Source organism: Mobula birostris, chromosome 8 (genome assembly GCF_030028105.1).
Source record: "Mobula birostris isolate sMobBir1 chromosome 8, sMobBir1.hap1, whole genome shotgun sequence".
Taxonomy (NCBI): domain Eukaryota; kingdom Metazoa; phylum Chordata; class Chondrichthyes; order Myliobatiformes; family Myliobatidae; genus Mobula; species Mobula birostris.
The window spans coordinates 93780098-93800743 of NC_092377.1; the positions used below are offsets into that span (position 1 = coordinate 93780098).

At 37.7% G+C, this 20646-nt stretch overlaps 1 protein-coding gene across 1 annotated transcript in view; it reads right to left on the reverse strand.

The window, feature by feature from the left end:
• Positions 1-20646, reverse strand: part of LOC140201492 (heterogeneous nuclear ribonucleoprotein L-like) — a 42762-nt gene that overhangs the window by 14696 nt on the left and 7420 nt on the right. Inside the window, exons 2-10 of the mRNA XM_072265685.1 lie at positions 17922-18082; positions 15908-16145; positions 15581-15668; positions 14699-14793; positions 14547-14619; positions 10698-10757; positions 1586-1785; positions 1089-1210; positions 796-997 (exon numbers count right to left, since the gene is read on the reverse strand). Coding sequence (XP_072121786.1) covers positions 796-997; positions 1089-1210; positions 1586-1785; positions 10698-10757; positions 14547-14619; positions 14699-14793; positions 15581-15668; positions 15908-16145; positions 17922-18082 — 1239 coding nt within the window. The remainder of the gene's footprint in view (positions 1-795; positions 998-1088; positions 1211-1585; positions 1786-10697; positions 10758-14546; positions 14620-14698; positions 14794-15580; positions 15669-15907; positions 16146-17921; positions 18083-20646) is intronic.

A 20646-nucleotide genomic window follows, 5' to 3' on the forward strand; every position in this document is an offset into this window, starting at 1 on the left:
CACGGGGTACCTGACACTATTAAAATTCACCATACTATTGGACCTTACAGAGAGAGGAAGTATTTATTCAGGTGATTCCCCCAATTTTCTACATCAATAAATTTGGGCAAGTTGGTAAGGTAATATTCAGAATTGCACCTGAGGAAATTTACCACAGTAATTATGAAGTGGATGAATACTTTTTCAGCCTGAATTTTGTTTTTTTTTTTTTTTTTTTTTTTGCAAATTGTTGACAGGTTTTGGAATTTTCTTTTGATGTTATCCAAAATGTTTTGCAGATTAGCTCAAAAAAAAAAACAACAACCTACTTCAATATATTTTAGATTTATAAAATGAGACAGGAAAATGTGAAAATAGTTGTGTGTTGAATTTTAAGGCACTGTAATTCCAATGTCAAAAACATGTCACCCAACCTCATTTTCATCAAGTCAGAAGTCAATTTTCAAAAGATATACAAATAATCAAGTTCAGAACTGAAATCATAAAGCCAGAATAAAATGGTTACAGACTACCAGTATCTCTCCCTCTTGCATATCCCATCAATATTCAATAAAAATAGCGGGGGTGGATGTGTCATCTCTGACTAGACTGGTTCCATCAACACTGCCCAAAACCACTAACCAAGGATGCATCAATTTCTTACCTGGTGTCCCAAATTGCTTATCCACTCCCTCTATCACTAAACTTCAAGCAGGGTATAGTAGCAACAAATCAATGCAACAGCTGTTGAAGTGCACTTTTAAGGGTTGGGAATAAGAGAATTCCTACTATTCCATTCCCATCAGATATCTTTACCTCTTGGAAGTATTCCTCTGTAACACATGGAGGAGCATTGAAGAAATGAAGCACATTGGAAGGGGGCTGGATCCTGTTTTTGGCTGCTTGCCCTGGATTGGTGAAGCGATTATTCCTCGAATTGGCGAACTCCTTGTAACTATCAGTGCCATCTACCAACTCGTAAGACTGACTTGGAACAATTGATGCCTGCTTAGAGACGCTGAAGTAAGAATACAGAAAATTATACTGTCCACTTCATGAGGACTAAAATATCACTTCACAGCTGTGCAAAAATCTTTAGAACCACTTACCACAAATTAATTCTCTTTCCAAACATCTCTACACCATTTAAATGAGTAATAGCTCGATCCACAGAAAATTCATCCCCCATTTCAACCATGGCGGCATCTGGCATGCTCTTCATGAACTTAACCTAAAAGCAAAGAAACTTACAGATTAAGCACATTGGGAGGACTTTTTCCAAGGTACAATACCCTGATGATTAAAGAAAGAGGCTTGCTTATTTGATGCAAGAAAAAGACTTAAAGTTCTTTGCTGGAATGTTCTGCCATACTCCTCCCCAACTTGGATGAAACACTCTCAGGGCAGCACAGATTCTCAAGTGCAGCATCAGACTATTGTTCACTCCATCTTAGGTGTAAACCAGGATTCCAATTTATCCCAAATAAAGCACTTCAGTGCACTGCAAGTTCAATTACTGTTTGCATATTTTAAACAAACTTCAACTTGGACTAGTGGTGAAGACGGGCATTAACAACCAAGATAAAAGCAAAAGGTTATGTCTTACCTTTTCAATATTGCCATAAAGACAGAGAAGGTTGAAGACTTTTTCACAATTCATTTTGTGTGGATTAAGTCCATAAATCATTATAACTTTGCCTTGGGAAACAAAGTCATAATCAGTAGCTGAGTAGAGATGCATGGGCCTGTTGTTAGAAGCACGAGAATCCATTCTGTGTGCCAGTACCAAAGGGTTTGCTTGAAAACCTGTATAAAAGATTGTCATACTACTTAATGCGCAATATATAAAGCTCTTTGTTAAGCAAAATATTTTCCTGCAGAAAATAAGCTTTGATTTGTTCACCATAACAATCATGAAAAACAATGCCAGTGGAGCTCACAGGTAGTGGGTAATGAGATAAAGATCACAAAGCTAGCTGGTTTTTTTAAAAAAAAGCCCTGATAACTTGGTTACAAAGAAACTCACACCTGTTCATGCACACGATTTACTGGCCAAAGCAAGACCAGGATAGGGAGAACACACTAGTGGGTTTACTCAATGTCTGAAATTATTCCATGATTTTAGTGGAAGCAGATGGATTGTTGACAGATTTTACAGGCTTTGAGGGAAGCTGAGAAATTGATTGCTGTGGGTCTAGCATACATTTCCCCATTTACACACAAACACCACTGTAGAATCATGGTCAAAAATAAAGAGTGCAGACTATTGGTCAAAGTATTCAAGGCAAATCGAGAACTGTTAGAGAAACTCCTCTGAATAAAAGATCAAAAAACAGAGGCAGACTTAACAGAAATGGAATGCACCTGCATATCACGTACGTTTGGTGAGCAGCAGCCACATGGGATCAGTGCCAATAAAGAACAGCCTCAAAAGGAGTTAATTTTACATCCAATTAATGTGTATTCAGTAAAGAGAAAAAGGAAAAAAAATTATCTGCTATTGATCCAGGGTGGATTATAGCTACCATATCTGCAGGCTAAGTATTTTCCAATGATTTGAAAGGGCACTATCTGTTCAGAAAGAAATTAGTTAATATTTTAGGCAACACACATCAAAGTTGCTGGTGAACGCAGCAGGCCAGGCAGCATCTCCAGGAAGAGGTACAGTCAATGTTTTGGGCCGAGACCCTTCGTCAGGACTAACTGAAAGAAGAGATAGTAAGAGATTTGAAAGTGGGAGGGGGAGGGAGGGGGAGATCCAAAATGATAGGAGAAGACAGGAGGGGGAGGGATGGAGCCAAGAGCTAGACAGGTGATTGGCAAAAGGGATATGAGAGGATCATGGGACAGGAGGCCCAGGGAGAAGGAAAAGGGGGAGGGGTGGGAGAACCCAGAGGATGGGCAAGGGGTATAGTCAGAGGGAGAAAAAGGAGACAGAGAGAAAGAATGTGTGCCTGGGATCCTCAGAAGGTCCAAATTGAGAGGCTCAAAAAATGAATCCTATGTTTAAGTTAATATTTCAGGATAGTTTTGATAATTCCACTATTACCAATATGTTAGTTTTGTAACAAACACATTGCTTCTTTCCTCGCTACACACAAGCCAGACAATAGGAAGGCTCAAATCTTTAGATAAATTGCAAGACATGTAGTGTAGACTATCAAAAATATTGAGGCACTACTTAAATATCCCATCTTATTATAGGATATACAAAGGAGAACCAACTCCCAAGACATGAACTATTGTCCTTATCAGCATGTTCCAAACAAGAGAAAATGTCCACTGACCTGCTGAATATTTCCAAGACATGATCTGAATTTAGGTGCAAAGATCACGGATTACGAGAATTCACTTTTTGCTGTTTGTGAGCTGTGAGCAGTGCAAGTGCAAAGGCAATACAAAAACAGACCAAGGTATAAAGTCTTTGAAAGAATTAGGGTAAGTTGTGAAAATTGTCACAAAATCCATGAGGCTTTTAGCAAAGGGAAACAGTACCAAAGTTATGCCAAACCAAAGCCACTAGCTGTCCCAGATAGAGCACTTTGTTTTAGTCTGGGTGTCAAGATCCAAGAAAGGGTACAAAGGACATTCACTTGCATGGCACTAGGGTAAAGAGTTTTACCTATGTAGAGGCAAAATAAACTAGGAATTATCTATAATTCTATCTAACAAACTTAAAACAGTGCAACAGTTTACAAGTTTAACAGTAAGATATCCTAAAACCCTACAGTTTAAGAATGGATAAAAAAAAGTTATTGTCAGTAGCCAGACAGACATATTTAACATAACTGCCAAATACACAAGGTGAGGTGAGGGCATCCATCAGAGCTAACCATGGATATTCTGTCCTAGCTGTCTAGGTACACAAGCCTGGGCAGTATGATATCGAGAGCAAACTGTTGCCCATGTAGCAAGCTCCCCCTCTCTACGCATATGATGAACCCAAAGGAATGGCAGGAGTCAATAGTTTAGTATCACAGCATCACAGGAGCTACCAAGGTTTCAGAGCAGAGTTTTCCTTCTCCTAGACGAGTTGCCAACCATGGCTGATGCCCCATCAGCTCGAAACTGACATATAATAAGGAAAACCTTTATACAGCAATCTGAAATTCACTGGTTGAAGAAGGATGTTAAAACAAACTAAAAACTCCTAATAAATTGGATAAGCACTCCAAGGGGAAAGTGTGGGAATCATTACTGTTTACTCTGCCCAATACATCATGGGCACAATCGCTCTACTATCACAAAGGGCTGCCTCAAGACCATTTCCAAAGATCCCCACCATCCAGGCCATGCCATTGTCTCATAGCTACCATCACAGGCAGGAGGTCTGGAAGCCTGGTCTCACACCACCTGGTTCATCAACAGCTACTTCCCTTTAGCCATATTTGAACCAACCGGCACAACCCTAATCACTAGAGTTTAGCGACACTGACCACTAAGATCACTTTGCACTAAAAAGGACTTCTTATTTTTCTTGTAAGAGTATGTCTAATTTTTTTTCTTACAAATGCTGCTTATATGAAGTTTACCTGTGATATTTCTGCAAATAAGCTTTTCTTTTTTTTAAATTTTATTTTTATTTGGATAAGGAATTCACAAGTATCACGTGCTTTTTCCACACTTATAACCTTTTCCATTTTTTTATATGTATAAAACTATATTTATACATTAAGTACACATTGAGATGATATAAAAGGAAGTTAGACACTTAAATAGATAATTATGTACAGTGGTAATTCTAATCTATTAGGCTAATAATGGTATTAGTTGTTAAGAAACATAGTAACAATAGTTTCCATAAATCCCTTCTGGACCATTTCTTCTGGTCCAAAATGTTGTATGTAAACCTATGTAACAACCATTGTGGGTGTTTATATCCTAACTTGTTCATGCTTGCTCCTGCCCCCAGACATAATTATCCAATCCCTATGTACTTATTTACTTAATTTTATCATTTTTTATCCCTTTCCCAAATCTTTTCTTTTACTTGTATTAATTCTCTATTTTCCAAAAGAAAACAAAAACAGTAAACATTTAGACTAGGGGTGCTTATGTTAGCAATATTACTGTGTTGATGAGAAGAGCAGTATAAATCATTAGGAGAGTCATCTAAAGTCTGCTGGCATTGGGGTTATATATTCAATCCATTTATTCCAGATTTGATAAAATTTTTCTTTTTGAATTCTCAGGGAGTAAGTCAACTTTCCATTTTAAATATTTCCAGATAATTTGTGCCAATCTTCTAATGTAGGTGGTATTGGATTTAGCCACTTTCTAGTGATTGATTTCTTACTTGCCGCTAAGAGGGCCTGCAGCAACTTTATATCTTCCTTCTGTTCAAGAAACAACACATGCCCCAAATAGAGCATCTCAAAGTTCAGAGGTATCTGGGACCCAAGCACCTTAACTAATGTTTTATGAATACTTTCCCAATATATACTTAATTTAGGGCAATCCCAGAAAATATGAAAATGATTTGCCTCCTTGGAGCTTCTCCAACACGTCATGTTTGTATCTCCATATTTTTCCTGATATGGGGTCTTGAAGTATCTTACAATATTTTTCCAACAGTGTTCTCTCCAAGTCACAGAATTAGTCGAGGACCACTGAAAGCTGCAGATTTTTCCCCAAGCCTCCTCTGAAAGTATCAACCCCGCTTCTTTCTCCCACTTCTCTTTAATATACAATGTGTTTACATTTTTAGCATGGGAGAGTGCATTATATAATCGAGAAACTGATTTACGAGGTATTGAACTGCAAGCCGAATTCAGGATCTTGAAAAATTCTAATTCTACTGTTCATAGGTCTGTATATCTACAACTCTGGTTAACATAGTTTCGTACTTGAAGGTACCTAAAAAAGTTATTGTGTTCTAGGCCATGTTTGTCCTGCAGGATTTGGAAACTTTGTAATACTCTTATCTATAAATGAGAGGTAGGTTGTAAGACCTTTCTTTATCCATAATTTAAATCTTTTATCTCCTCTGTTGGGAAGGAATTCGGTATCATATGCACACCATCTGAAGAGTTTTAACATGTTATTAATTCCAAACGAATTAATCACCTTCTGCCATACTTTTAATGTAAGATTTATCCAGCTGTTTTTAAATTTTTCCAGTTGGGCCATCAATCCTTTGTCAGCTATTGAGGCCTGTAGAGGAAAACTGTCAACTAATCCAAATTCTATTTCCTTCCATCTAGCCTTATATTCCCTATTACACCAATATAATAGAGGGGTTATCTGTGAGGCATAAAAATAATTTCTCAGGCAAGGAAGAACCATACCTCCTCCTTCCTTCCCTAACTGTAAGGTGTTACATCGAATTCTAGGTTTCTTTCCTTGCCAAATGAAGCAGGAAATCCATTTGTCCCATTCCCTGAATTGATTATCATCCACTTCCACAGGTAAAGTACGGAAAAGATACAGTAACCGAGGAAGAATATTCATTTTTATAGTATTTATCCTTGAATTTAAACTTAAAAAGGGGATAAGATTCCATCTATGCATATCTGCTTTTATCTCTGAGATTAATGGCCCATAATTTACCTGTGACAGCGTTGAAAGATCCTTCGGCAGGGTCTTTCCTAAATATTTTAATGATTTAGCTTCCCACTTAATATCGTATGTATCTTGCAATTTTTTGGATGGTGTATAATTTAGGGACATAACCTGCGTTTTCTTTACATTTATTTTATAACCTGATATTTTCCCAAAGTCATCCAACAGTGTAAACAATCCTATAAATGATTTTTCTGGTTCACTCAGATAGACCAAAGCATCATCTGCGAATAACGCCACTTTTTGTTCAATCCCTGTCACCTTGATACCTTTTACGATTTCGCTCTGTCTTATTAGTTGGGCAAGTGGTTCAATATATAGCGCAAAAAGGAGAGGAGAAATTGGGCATCCCTGTCTAGTGCCTCTCTCTAAGATGAAGGAGTCAGAGAGGTCCCCATTTATCTTAATTCAGGCTGTAGGGCTGTCATATAGAGTTTGAATTACTTTAATAAACTTTTCTTGAAAGCCGAATCTTCCTAACACTCTGTATAGGAATGCCCAACTAACTGAATCAAAAGCTTTCTCAGCATCTAATCCTACTACCATTGTCTCTGTCTCGTTCTTATTAACCTGTTCTAATAATTGTAGAGTTCTCCTTATGTTGTCCTGTGTTTGTCTTTGTTGAATAAATCCAGTCTGGTCTAAGTGGATTAGGCCAGGTAAAAGCTTTTCCAATCTGTGCGCTAATATAGATGCAAATAGTTTGTAATCTAAATTAAGAACACTAATTGGCCAATAATTGCCAGATCCTAGTTTATCTTTACCCTCTTTAGGAATAACTGAAATAATCACTTCTCTCCAGGAAGGTGGAGTTTCTCCTCTCTGCAAGATCCAATTAAAGGTGTTAAGTAATAATGGGGCTAACTGACTTCAGGGACTTGTACCACTCTGAGGTAAACCCATCAGAACCCGGGGACTTTCCAGCCTTTAACCTAGAGATGGCCACGTTCAGTTCTTTGACAGTTACTGGTTCTAATAAACTCTCATTTTGTAAATCGGTAAATTTAGGTAGATCTAAAGAATTCAATAAACTGTCTATATAGGGCTCATTGGGGGCCCGGGGTTGGGAGTACTGCTCTCGATAATATGTTTCAAAACTCTCTTGAATTTTCCCTATTGTACTCTCCACAAGCTTTGTCTTTGGATTCTTTATTTTATGAATTGTATTGTCTGCTTGTTGTTTTCGTAATTTATATGCTAATAATCTAGCTGATTTACCTCCTACTTCGTAATTCTTTTGTCTCAGGTAAAGAAAATTTCTTTGAGTTTCCAACGTATAAATATCATCAATTTCACTTTGCAATTTCCTAATTTCCTGTTTTAGATTTGAATTACTTTTGTTGCTATCTACAACTTGAAGTTGTTTTAATTTTCCTTGAAGGTCTGCTAATTTTTGTGCATTGGTTTTTTTCACGTGAGTGGTAATGGAAATAATTTTCCCTCTCAGTACAGCTTTCAATGTATCCTATAAGATCACTGGTGATGTTTCTCCCGTGTCATTAAGGTCTAGATATTCTTTGATTTCTCCCCTTAATCTCTCCATTACTTTCGGGTTATTGAGTATATGTGAGTTTAGCCTCCATAGTGTTTTCCTCATTTTCCTTTCCAGGATTAGAGACATAGAGACTGGGCTATGATCCGACAGATCAATTGCTGCAATATTACAGTTTTTTATCCGGAGTCTATCTGTATTAAAGATAAAGAAATAGTCTATCCTTGAATAGGCTGAATGAGGGAAAGAGTAATATGTATAATCTTTACTAGTAGGGTGTAATTCCCTCCAGACATCTATAATTCCCAACTCCTCCATCACTGAATTCACTTTCTGAGTCAGGTTTATTCTGAGTAACTATTCTTGAAGAATCTAATATAGGATTTAATCTAATATTAAAATCCCCTCCACAAATTACTACCCCTTGAGAACTGACCATTAGGTCAAAAATGTGTCTATAAAATGACCATTCACAACCTGGAGGAGCATAAACATTCAGCAATGTTATTTCTGTACCTTCTATTCTTCCTGTGATTTTTACAAACCGTCCTTCTTTGTCTCTAGTCTCTGAAATATGTTCATAATTAAGAGTACTTGATATTAAAGTAGCTACCCCTCTTTTGTGACTCAATTTATATGAATAAAATACATGCTTAAAGCCCATTCTTTTTAATTTTCCATGTTCAGATTGGTTCATATGTGTTTCCTGGAGGAAAGCTATTTGTGCCCTCTCTTTTTTCAATTTAGACAATCTTATTTCTTTTAATTGGATTCAAAACCCCATTAACATTATAGGAAATTATTTTTACCAATTCAGTTTGCATTTTTCTCTAGTAGAAAAAAAAACTCCTTTTCTAACCAAACAGCAAGTAATCCCTTCTCAACAGTAAACCAAGACATATAACCACACCCTAGACATTTTTGAATGTATAACATTTGAAAATTTTTCCCGACTTCCCACAGTGAGGCCTGAGCACCGACCCGCCTCAGTTCAGAGGGATAACCTCTATCTTCACCCTGTGTTAGAGGGCCCTCAGCAGTTTGAATAATCATAGAGAATTTTCTCCTATTTATGCCTCGACCATATTGCTATCATTCAAGTTATTCCGTCTAGTTTATTTTCAGTTACCAGTTTTCATTTTACCTTTAAGTCCGATTTACTCTTTTCAGTCATTTCTCTTAATTAGTCTGTATTCTCTGTACATTCACATCTGAATATTTGCAGCTTTTCCTTGTAGTGTGACACTCTGGTTCGTGTGGAGTGTCCTCGCCCCATTAACTGCCACGACTTCTGCCAAATCCTCTCCAGTAGTGACTCCGGTTGGGTGATAACTTTAATAGGAAGTCCCCAGTCCGCCAGGTCCAACGTCTCCTCCTCCACCGTAGCGTAAGTTTTTGTCCCTTCGTCGTAAAAGACTCTCAGCCGAGCTGGATACAGGGTCTGGAATCTGATGTTGTTTTCCTTCAGGACCCTCCATGTTTCCGTATATTCCTTCCCTCTGGCAAGGATCCCCGGTGCGTAATCATGGTCTAAACTGATTTTACAGTTGCTCCACATGAAACCTTTCTTTTGCCATGCCCGTTTAAGCACCTCTTCCTTCGTTCTGTTAACTGAGAAATCTGACCAGAATCGATCTGGGCTGGGCGCCTGCCGGAGGCTGTGGTGCCAATGCGCGGTGAGCCCTTTCTATCTGTAGGTCTTTTGCGGCCGGTATATCAAGGTTCTCTCTAAGCAGCTTCTCCACGAAGGAAATCATCAACCTGGGTTTACCTTCAGTTCCTTCGGGAACTCCGTAAATCCTCACATTTTCCCTTCTTGAGCGGCTTTCTTGATCTATTAGTTTCCACTGGAGCTGGTCTTGTAGCTTCAGTATTTCTGCTATCACTTCCTCTGCGTTTTGTAGCTTCTCTTCAATTCCAACAATCCTCGCTTCAGCTTCATCTATCTGCGAGTTAGTTTTTACCATCTCTCCTTTAATATCTTCCAGCTGTTTGCTGTTATCTTGTCGGAACTCGCGAATCTCTCCGAGAATCAAAGACAGAGTCACCGATTCCTGCTCATTAACTCCGTCCTGGCTTGCCGTGGGGGAGCTAGGCCCGTCGCCTTGCTGCGTCTCTTTATGTTTATCAGCCTTCGGAGCGGACTTTTTAATCTTGTTCTTAGACATCATCCTTGCCCCTTTTATTGATATAGTTATGCAATATTAAGTATTTGTCTAAATTCGATTTTGGGGCAGCTTACCTTCTTTTTTGTCGAGAGACCTTTTCCTTACGCCGCCATTCCCTTGATGACCCGGAAGTCCCCGCAAATAAGCTTTTCATTATACTTGTGCGTTGATGTACTTGCACAGATGACAGTAACTTAAATTTGACTATGAACCTGATAGGCTCAATGTGATTCAAGTTTTGCAATCAAAATTAAATTCCCCTTGCGTAGATTTATGAACTGACTTATCCTGCAAAGAAAAAAGCCCTATCAAATAGCATATGCAAATTAAAAAATCCCATCACTTCCTGTTCCAGACTTGGCACAAAACAAGTTTCATGCTTCAGCAATGTGACATTCACTGGATTTCACTGATTCTTCATTTCAATATGGATCACATTAAAGGTAAGGCAGGAGAAGCAAAACTAATCCCTTAAAAATCTCAGAATCAACAATTACCCCCATATGTTGAGGGATGATCTCCTAGAAGGGCTGGCTGTCCTTGACGCCTCCGTTCATCTGGAAACAAGGAAGAGAAGTTTAAAACACTACAAAACAATTAGGCTTAGTTATGCCAAAACTTAAACCTCATTTAAGAATATTTTTGCATCATATTGTACAGGAAGTTAAAGTACATTTGCATGTTGTCAACTTTACAAGAGATTAAATACAATTTTAAAAAAATAGTACCTGTTTTTGTACCATAAGCTTCAAACAGCAAGATAGAGCAGTTTCAAAGAGGCCTTCTTAATAACTTGCAGGAGGATTCAGCAAAAGCGAGATACTTCGCCCCTGCATTACAGTTTTACAATCAGTGAATACAGAGTTTAAAAAGATGAATATACATCATGTTATTTAAAAAATTCACATGGATCTAAATCAGGAGAACACCATTGATTGCCCAAATTCAAATACTTCAAACTCATTGCAAGTAGTATTACTTTAATCAGAAATCAATAATCATAAATCTCATGAGTAGCTTCTATCCAATTTATGCATTGAAACCAGAGCACTAAAAGAAAAAGGATTTGGTCAACCAATACTGAACTTTTTGGCTCAAATCCAGAAAGGGTTTAATATAATGTAGAAATCAGTGGCCAAAACAGTTGTGATGTTTCCAACACTTTTAAGACCCAAAATAGCCTGCCTTTCCAAATAATCAGGCAGTTCTTTAAAGTTGATGTCTTTACATAACTTGTCACCCCACCACATTTTATTACCAAAGAGTTTTAGGTTAATAATAGGCTGTGAAAAAGAATCAAATATGCTATGATACTGTTACACTGATGTGAAAGTATAGCAATTAATCAGACCAAACTGAGTCATGTCAAGACTGGTGCAATGCAGTTAATCTTTCATCCAAATAAGGGAACCCTGGTGGAATGGTGACCAGGTGGTGTTAAAGATCTTAAGCACTAACCCAGACTGATGCAAAAGCAAAACAAGAACTACATCTTCATTCTGTAGCAACAGGAATGAAGACAATAGGAAGCCAAAAGAATTTACAGGTTGCTTCAGCAGTGACTTTTCTCATTTTTATATTTAGTACATACACTCTGGTTTCTCTCCATAGCCATGCTTCGAAACCAAGATAATCAAATAAAGATTGTAGCTGCAAAACAACAGTTCACAAATAAATCTGCACAGGTGTAGGGCATTAGAGATGCAGTATAGTAAAAATTAACCTACTAAGCCTAAAAATACTAAATACAATGCAAGCCAGCAGGACGAGACATTTTCTATTCTTCCTAGGTCAATTAATCAAGCCCTTCAATCTACCTCAATTTCACTCCATATCAAAGTTGGAACATGTGTTATTTTTCTCTACCCCACCGTCTATACAGGTATCTGTTACAGAACAACTCACTGGATTACTCATCTCCAACGCCACCCTTGCAGCCTCAACCCAGTCATTGAAATACCCTGACCTTATCCACTGCAAACAGCTCATATGCACTTCCTAAAAGTAAACCATTCACTGAGCTTGCCTTATTAATGTCTATTCTCTACTTCCTTAAATTACACATAAGGGTGCCACTGTAAAATTTAGAACACAACTACATTTGGAGTTCTTAAAAGCAAATTATTTTGAAGAATGAAGACCACCTCAACAAGAACTTGTATCTAATAACTCTGCAAGGTACTAACATGCTTCAACAGTGCAATTCATTCTCAGCACCTCAAAATGTAAGCTTGCATTACAGGTTCTAAACTTTGCAGTGGGGCCTTGAAACCACAAATTTCTGATTCAGACATAAGTGCTATCAATTAGGCCTTCTGGAAATATCTTAATTCTCATATTTTAGGTCTTAAAAGCATGTAGTATATACCATTAAGTGCATAAGAATATGGCCATTTTACAGTACAACTGATGTTATCCAATTTAATAATGTCATTTGCTATCGGATACATAGTTTTACAATTAACTTTGAGAAGTAACAATTTTCAGACAGTCCTCAGTCCTCCTTCTAGCAGCGATTCCTGGATTTGTCAAAAAGTTCAAGTTACTCCAGCTTCAAATTCAATCAATCACAGGAGTCTCCAGTTTTGTGTTTAAGTCATAAGGGGATTTCTCCTCTTCATTTCAAATTTACAAGAGTTGTCTTTCCTTTAATAATTTAATTTCACAGCATTTAACGTATTCACACAGACTTTCATCTCAGGGTCTTACGAAGGCACTTTGCAAACATATCCTCTGTGCACCGATGAATGTGGTGAGAGAAAATAAAATGTGTCCTTCCTGATCAAGTTTCCTGAGGATGTGTTTGCATGCAGTCTAGGTGAGCTGAGTATTAATAAAAGTCTGTTCTGTTTCTGAAGGCAGGGTTGCTGTCATTTGTAAATGCGAAGTGCTGGCATTCGTTGGCAAGGGTGCATGAATGCTGAGTTTGCCTGGCTTGCCCCTCTTCTCTGTGGTGCTCACTCTCGCTGATGTACCCGTGAAAATGTCTTGCTCCAGTAAGGAGGGGACAAGAAAGATCAATATCCTTTCGGCAGTGACGATATTTATCTGCAGAAGGTGAATGTAGCTCTGAAGATTTAATATCTTTGCAACTGAGGTCTTGGTTCTCTTTTCCCCTTTGAGTGCAATGTTCTTGAGTACTGCGTGCGACTTTGAAAGCTGCGATTTTCTGTGCCGTAGCCTTGTTTGCATGTACAGCTCATGTAGGTGACCTGTAGCTATAGTGCTGTAAGTGATGCGAGTGAACTTCAAAACATCCATTGCAGGTCAGACAGGTGGCTATACCTTTGTCCAATATACATTTCCAAACAGATGTTAGACTACCAGCAATTACTGTACAAACATACAAATATCATTTTGTTACAATAATGACTAAATGTGCTTCAATATGAGAAAAAAAGCTATAAAAGATATCTTTATCCTATTAGAATGATGATACCACTACCCCCAAACACTATAAGCAAATATGGTTGTTTATACTTGGACTTCTTATTGAAGAGATTTGATTTCACAAAACGGACTGGAGAATAGCTTAAAAAGAAACAAACAACAAAACAGGAACAAGTCAAAGTAAAAGCTGAACAGGGAAATAAGGATTTATTTTAAACAGTCCCAACTGTAATCAGCAAGTTGCGATTTCATTAACAAAAATCAAAGATGTTCATTACTTAATAGGGAGAAGTTGAGTGGCTCAGATTGATCACAAGTACTCAAATGACATGGGTTGCAACTAAAATTCTTGGCTCTTTTCTGAAATCACAGACTTAAGGATTTGCTTCCATAATTGCTTCACTCAGGAACCACCACCTTTTACATCACTATCCATGACACACAAACTCTTACGGAACTTTTTCAAAATACAAAATTCCCAAGCTCTTCATGTATTTTAATATTCAGTCCCTGATTATAATGTCAATATATAGTAGCTTGTGCCAGTAAGAATTTAGAGGTGATCAGTAACCACGAGACACTAAATTTTCCTACAAATATGAACATTATTTGTTACTAAACCATGTAGTACAAGGGCAGAAAATTAATTGTGCCATTTTAAACCAAAATGAGATATGCAATATTCACTGTTTAAAAAATGTGCAGCCAGTCCAATTTGTGCACACCTATTGAAAGTACAATTCATGGTGCATCCTTTAAAAGCTCCTTATATCCAGTGGCAGAGTTGATTGCAAATATGAAAAAAGTAATTGTACCATAGCAAAACCTCAGTCATTCCAATTTTGAGCTCAGTCATTAGAAACTCAGGGGCTGTTGCTGGAGGTCTAACATAGTATACAAAATTGCTCACTTGCACACGTTCTAAAAGCCTACAAATTAATTGGGGCATACATTACCTCGTGCAGTTAAATCAGGATTAGTGTAGTCCCAGGATTCGCTATCATTCTTGAATACATTCAGTCGAGTAGGCTGATGAAAAACATGTTTTAATATGCAAGAAAAACTGAGTGGAAATGTCATTTAGATAAAGAACACCATTTCAAGTTACCTTTGCATACTCAATTTTTAATGTGCAGCAACCGGAGTAAATATCTGCTCCATTTAGAGAAGCTTTTGCCTTCTGGGCACTTTGGACTGAATCAAATGTGCATAGAGTTAAGGAGTGAATATGGATTTCAGTAAACATTTGTTTAATCTTTAATGGTAAATTTTTTACACTGCTGGTAAAAGTTTGCATCCCCTTCCCAACAAACTGTTATATAAAAATAGATCTACTCTGAAGTAAAACATTAAGATGAAGGACAACTGCTACAAACGATTGAGAATCTTAACACATTATTGATCCCACAGAGCTGTAGTTAATCAATAAACATGAATTCTGAGGAATGAGTAGGTTTGGGCACAGAACAAGTGTAGCATAATGTGTAACACAGTAAACACGAGACCATACTGTTTAATTCATGTCCTCTTACACAGATGCATACCTGTGTATGGAATCTTTTGCAGAGAACGCCAATGCCCCTTTGACTTGCTTGAAGCAAGAAATAAATCACTAAAGGCCTCAAGTGATAAAAGTTTAAGATTAAATGGATTCTCCTTCCTTCAGTGATATGGGAATACTTACAGCCACTCAAACAAAAACACCACGGATGATTTAGCCCCCCCACCCCCCCACCAAGTAGAGCCACTGGAGTGTCAGCCTGCATAATTTCTAGACTGGACCCTTAAGACAATGAATGAAAAATCTTGGCTGGAGCTGGCAACAACAGAAGGTACAGGTCAATGATAGATTAAGCAAGCTGAAGAACTCAGAAGCAATTCCCAAGTAAAATCAAAACTACTACATACATATCCCATTACTCCAAAGGTGATTGTACACATGTCCAAGTTATTCTTCTGGACAATTCACTTATCCACTTCTGAAAAGGATATTCAACTAGAGCTTGTATCCCATTCTTCTTAAATATTACGATACGAAGTACTGGTCCACATGCATTGCAGACAGTGTACAAAACATCCTGAAGGAAAAGAAATTACAAATTGGTATAATAAAATTGCAAGCAAACTGCAACAGGTTTAAGATTTCTTTTCATAACAACTGTTCTTCACTTGTACATAAAAATGACTGAACAAGTGCTTAATTCTGAAGGATAAACACCAGCCCACAGGAAATTTTCAATGTGCATCATACTGCAAAGGATTAAGAGCAATTATGTGAAATTAACTGTGACAAGTTTAAAAAAAATGTAGACTTAACTGTTGTAATTGGATACAAAGGATTCTGGATGGACAAAAAAAGAACATTGTTGATGTGCTTTGGATCTTCAGGACCCCCAGGACGGGTGATGCGCTGACTGGTAGAAAAATTAAAGTAAGCAGGGTGTCCTGCAATTGTGACTAAGCGTCGTCTAGAGTAGGCAACACACTTCTGGGCACTCTGCAAATCTTGGAATTCGACCAGGGCTTGCCGCTTGTTTGGCAACATCATCACATAGCTGCAACAAAAAAGTTCAGCTGTGAAGAGCTAGCATTAGTTAACAGGAAATTTAGAATTGTAGCTCAAAGTCTAAAAAGCAAAAGATCAAACATCCAAATCACATACCAGAAATAGGGCACAAATCACTACGAATTTACTATGTCTTTGCGCCAAAAAGTACTTTCAAGATACAAAAAGAAATTATTAGTTCAAAAGGTATCTCAGCTGAGTTCAGCCAATAAAATTCAATTATCAGCTAGAGATTAGAATTAATTAGAAAGATAAAAGGCAGAATGCCTGCAACCTGATTTACTGTGATTGCTTTGGATAATAAACCATACAAGACAAAATAAAAATTGAGCATAGTCATCAAAAGGAACTCTTAAAAATTGTTTCAAAGGATGTGAAGTGTTTGGAAAAGCATCAGGAAAGAACAAGAGCATGGATGGACAAATCTAAAATGTCATTTGAGGGCTACAATTTGAGATGGATAAATTTTGCCAACCCAATGCTATTGTCCTCAAAATTTTAAAACAAGGTGGTTATTTTAACTTTGCCACAGCATGAACATGCACCAGGTAAAGCTTGAGTATGACAATGAGGTAAATTGATTTCATACCCAAGGTTTCGTTTTATTGACTGTGATATTACAATTGAACTGTAAAGTCTTGCACATCAACCATTACTATCTGGTTTGGCGCAGCATCCACTCATAATATATGGAAACTTCAACAAACTATCTGGTTAGCAGATAAGGTCATTGACTACAATCTACCATCACCTTAGGACCTGTTATGTATCAGGGGGGGGGGCAGGGGGGAGAAAAAGTATCTGGGGACACTACCCACCCAGCAAACATCCATTTCCAAAAGCTCCCTTCTGTAAAGCACTATAGAGCTATTTAAAAAATGTGTTTTTAAAAATGTTATAATACTGTTAATGTTTTAAATACATTGTAGTATTTATCGCTATTTTATTCCATATACATGGTTTAACCTCAAGTTTATTTTTTACAATTTTTTTTTTTTTTTTTTTTTGAGTGTTGTTATGTGTTGCATGTATGCAAGTATACACTTACAGGGTTGCTAATCCTTCCATTCATGCATTAAGAATCAGGGCTCCCTAATTAATAAGAACTCATCAAGCAACAATATCACCAATTTCCAAAGTGCTAGATCTCAGAAACCATGAAGCTGGAAATTGGTTCATTTCTAGCCTTGATCATTAGCTGGCATCTTCTCTCCCCTACAAACACCTACCTCCCAATTAACCCCAAGGAAAAAAGATGGCAACAAAGGTTAGACTTCAACAGCACTGCACCCCAAAGGATCCCTACAATCACTGGGGTCAGAATGTGCATCACCCTAGGACATTAAAATGTTTGAATCAGATTTCAACATTTTATGCAATACTTTTAGAATGGAAATTTATTGAAGACATACTACCTTTAATATATGAAACAACAAACTGATAGTGTCGAGGATTCAGGTTCCAGAGAATACAACTTAGAAGGGAAGAGGAAAAACTGCCTGAAACATTAACTGATTTGATGATGATTTATGTTGGCCCTTAGAAATATTTTTAACTTGCTCATCTCAGGCTGACTCTCCTTAAAGAAGTGTGTCATATTAGCTTATGAAAAGCTGCTAATAAGGACTGAGGGGAAAAGCCTACACTATTTTCCTCCTAATTTTGTAGGCCTGGTGATGCTAGACTGCCTGTTGCATCTTCTGCTATATCTCACATCCTTATTTTGCTTCCAACCAATTTAAGCAGAGTTAAGTGATTCATTTACCTTACTGGTCCAAATCGATCAACCCCTTTTACTAGATCAGCTTCAATGACAGAATCACAAAGAGCACGGACATGAACTACAGGTGATGGGGCAGTCTTGTACTGGCTTCTTGGTCGATCCCGATCTCTGTCTCTATCACGATCCCGATCTCCATCGTGATCCTAAAATGTTCAAATTTAATAGTGATTTTTGCAGTTGCAGTCATCTCTCCAAAATCCCACATTGTATACAAACCATCCATTCTTTCTTTGTGGGATATTGCAGTTAAGTAAGCCAAGTATTAGAAAATTAGTAACCATGATAAAATCTGAGCCATTAGAAACAACTCCAAAGTGGAATTGAGAGCAAGAAGCAGGTGAAGACATATACTCCATTATTTATTCTAAATAATCCACCCCCCCAACATATTGTGGTAGCAATATGCAACATCTACAAATAAGTGCAAGAAATCACCCATACTTCAACTGTTAATTTCGTTCATCTTGTAGGAACCTGTGAGCACCATTTCCTAATACAATTTGAAATAGCCCTTCAGTGGAACACAAAAAAAATGGCAAACGTCCAACAGTATGAGCAAGCAGCTCAAAACAATAACGCTGCTACTTGAGTGATTAGATGGTCAATAAATGCCAGTAATACATGTCTAAAAGTCAGCTCTTTAGTGTTAAACCCAATGCTTAATTTTCCAACCAGCTTCTGCAGTCCTGATGAAGGGTCTCGGCCTGAAACGTCGACTGTACCTCTTCCTAGAGATGCTGCCTGGCCTGCTGCGTTCACCAGCAACTTTGATGTGTTGCTCTGCAGTCTTATAACTGTCTTGATGTACTGTTGCATGGAGTGATGTGTCTGGATGGCATGTGAACAGAAGCTTTTCACCATATCTCAGCACATGCGACAATAAATCAATTGCAAATTATCTGGTCATGCCGCATTACTATTTGTGGAGTGCTTCTCTGCAAATTATTTGCTGCATATCCTTTACAAAAATGGGATTAACAGTTATAAAAAGCTTGAGACTGAGATGGTGACAAGCCATATAAATACACGTCTTTGCAGTTTCTGAAGAAAATATTGTTTCAAAACTTGAGTAAACAGTAAGGGCATACAGGGTTCACGTTAAATGTTCAGAACCCAGTTTGTAAATCAGAAATGCAGCCATGAATCAAGTGCCTGCAGCATCAAAACAGCTAATAAATCCACCCTGCCAAACTCCCAAATAAGTGTTTATATGTACCCACAGTACACAAGTCAGGCATTTGTAACCTATATATGCAAACATATGCAAAGAGCAGCTCAAAGTCTATAATAGATCACCTCTGCAGATGCTTTCATTTGTTTCACTGTAAAGACAAAGCACAAAGCCTGGAAAGAGAAGAAATAAAGTGAGAAACAGGTGATGGAAGAAGAGCTAAAGGGCTGAAGGAGGAAGAATATGATAGAAGAGAGTGGACCATGAAACAAAAAGGGAAAGGAGAGCACCAGAGGCGCAATACACAGGTGAGAAGGGGTTTAGAAGAGACCAAAATGGGGAATGGGCGGGGGGGGGGGGGGGGAGAGAGAAAGAGAGAAATTACCAGAAGTTAGAAAATCGATACTCATGCTGTTGAATTTGGTAGCTACTCAGAAAGAATACAAGATGTTGCTCTTCCACCTGATACCAAAACAAGCCTGAATTCAATTGGAACCTCACAGATAACTACAATAGAAATTGGCCATCCCACCCCCAACTAACACTAAAGAGTTACTTTGCTAGATCCAGTTACACAAAAATTGCAAATAGCATATGCAATAGTACCTGACAAAGACACGCTTTCAATTAGCTATCAGCTTGTAAAACAATTAATTCTCAAGTTGGAATTAAAACCAATACTTTCACTTGTAACAAGTTCAGAGCTTAAATTGATATTCAGTAGAGTGGATTCTGGTTAATTGGGACCAGTACATTTTGGCCCAATTAGCTGAAGTTTCATGAAAATAGTTAAAAACGTTTAAAATAGACAAGTTGTTGTCAATGAAATATAGAATAAATTACAACGCTATCAATACTACTATAGCACTGTAAAAGAGTCTTAGTTCCTAATAATTATCAGAGGAATTAGTCTACATTGCCACATTCTTTTGATTGACTTTAGAATGAACAAAATCAGTGCAGACACCACATGTAGATAATGGACTGCCTTCATACAATACTACCAATGATTGCATCCACAATCTTCATTTTTATTCAAGATGATTGTCGATACCAGATTCTTCACATTTCCCAATTCGTTGAAATAGTGAAATCATTTTCACTCCCGGCCATTCCTGGCATCTCCGAGCCTGAGTGCTTGAAATCAGTGAGCAAAACAGTTAAATGAATGCAGAAAAGTGTGAGGTATTACACATTGGTTGGACAAAGCAGGGCAGGAGTCACAGAGCGAACAGTAAAACACTGAGGAATGTGTTACAACAGAGGGATCTGGGAATATAGATCCACAATTTTCTTGAAAGTGACAGCACAGGTAGAAGGTTTCATAAAGAGAACTTTTGGCACATTGCCTTCATAAATCAAAGAATGAGTATAGGAATTGGAATGTTATGTTGAAGATGTATAAAGATGCTGGTGAGGCCTAATTTGCATTATTATGTTAAGTTCTGGTTACACACTTTCAGGAAACTAAGATTGAAAGAATGCAGAGAAAATTTACAAGGATGTTGCTGGCACTTGGGACCCGAGTTACATGGA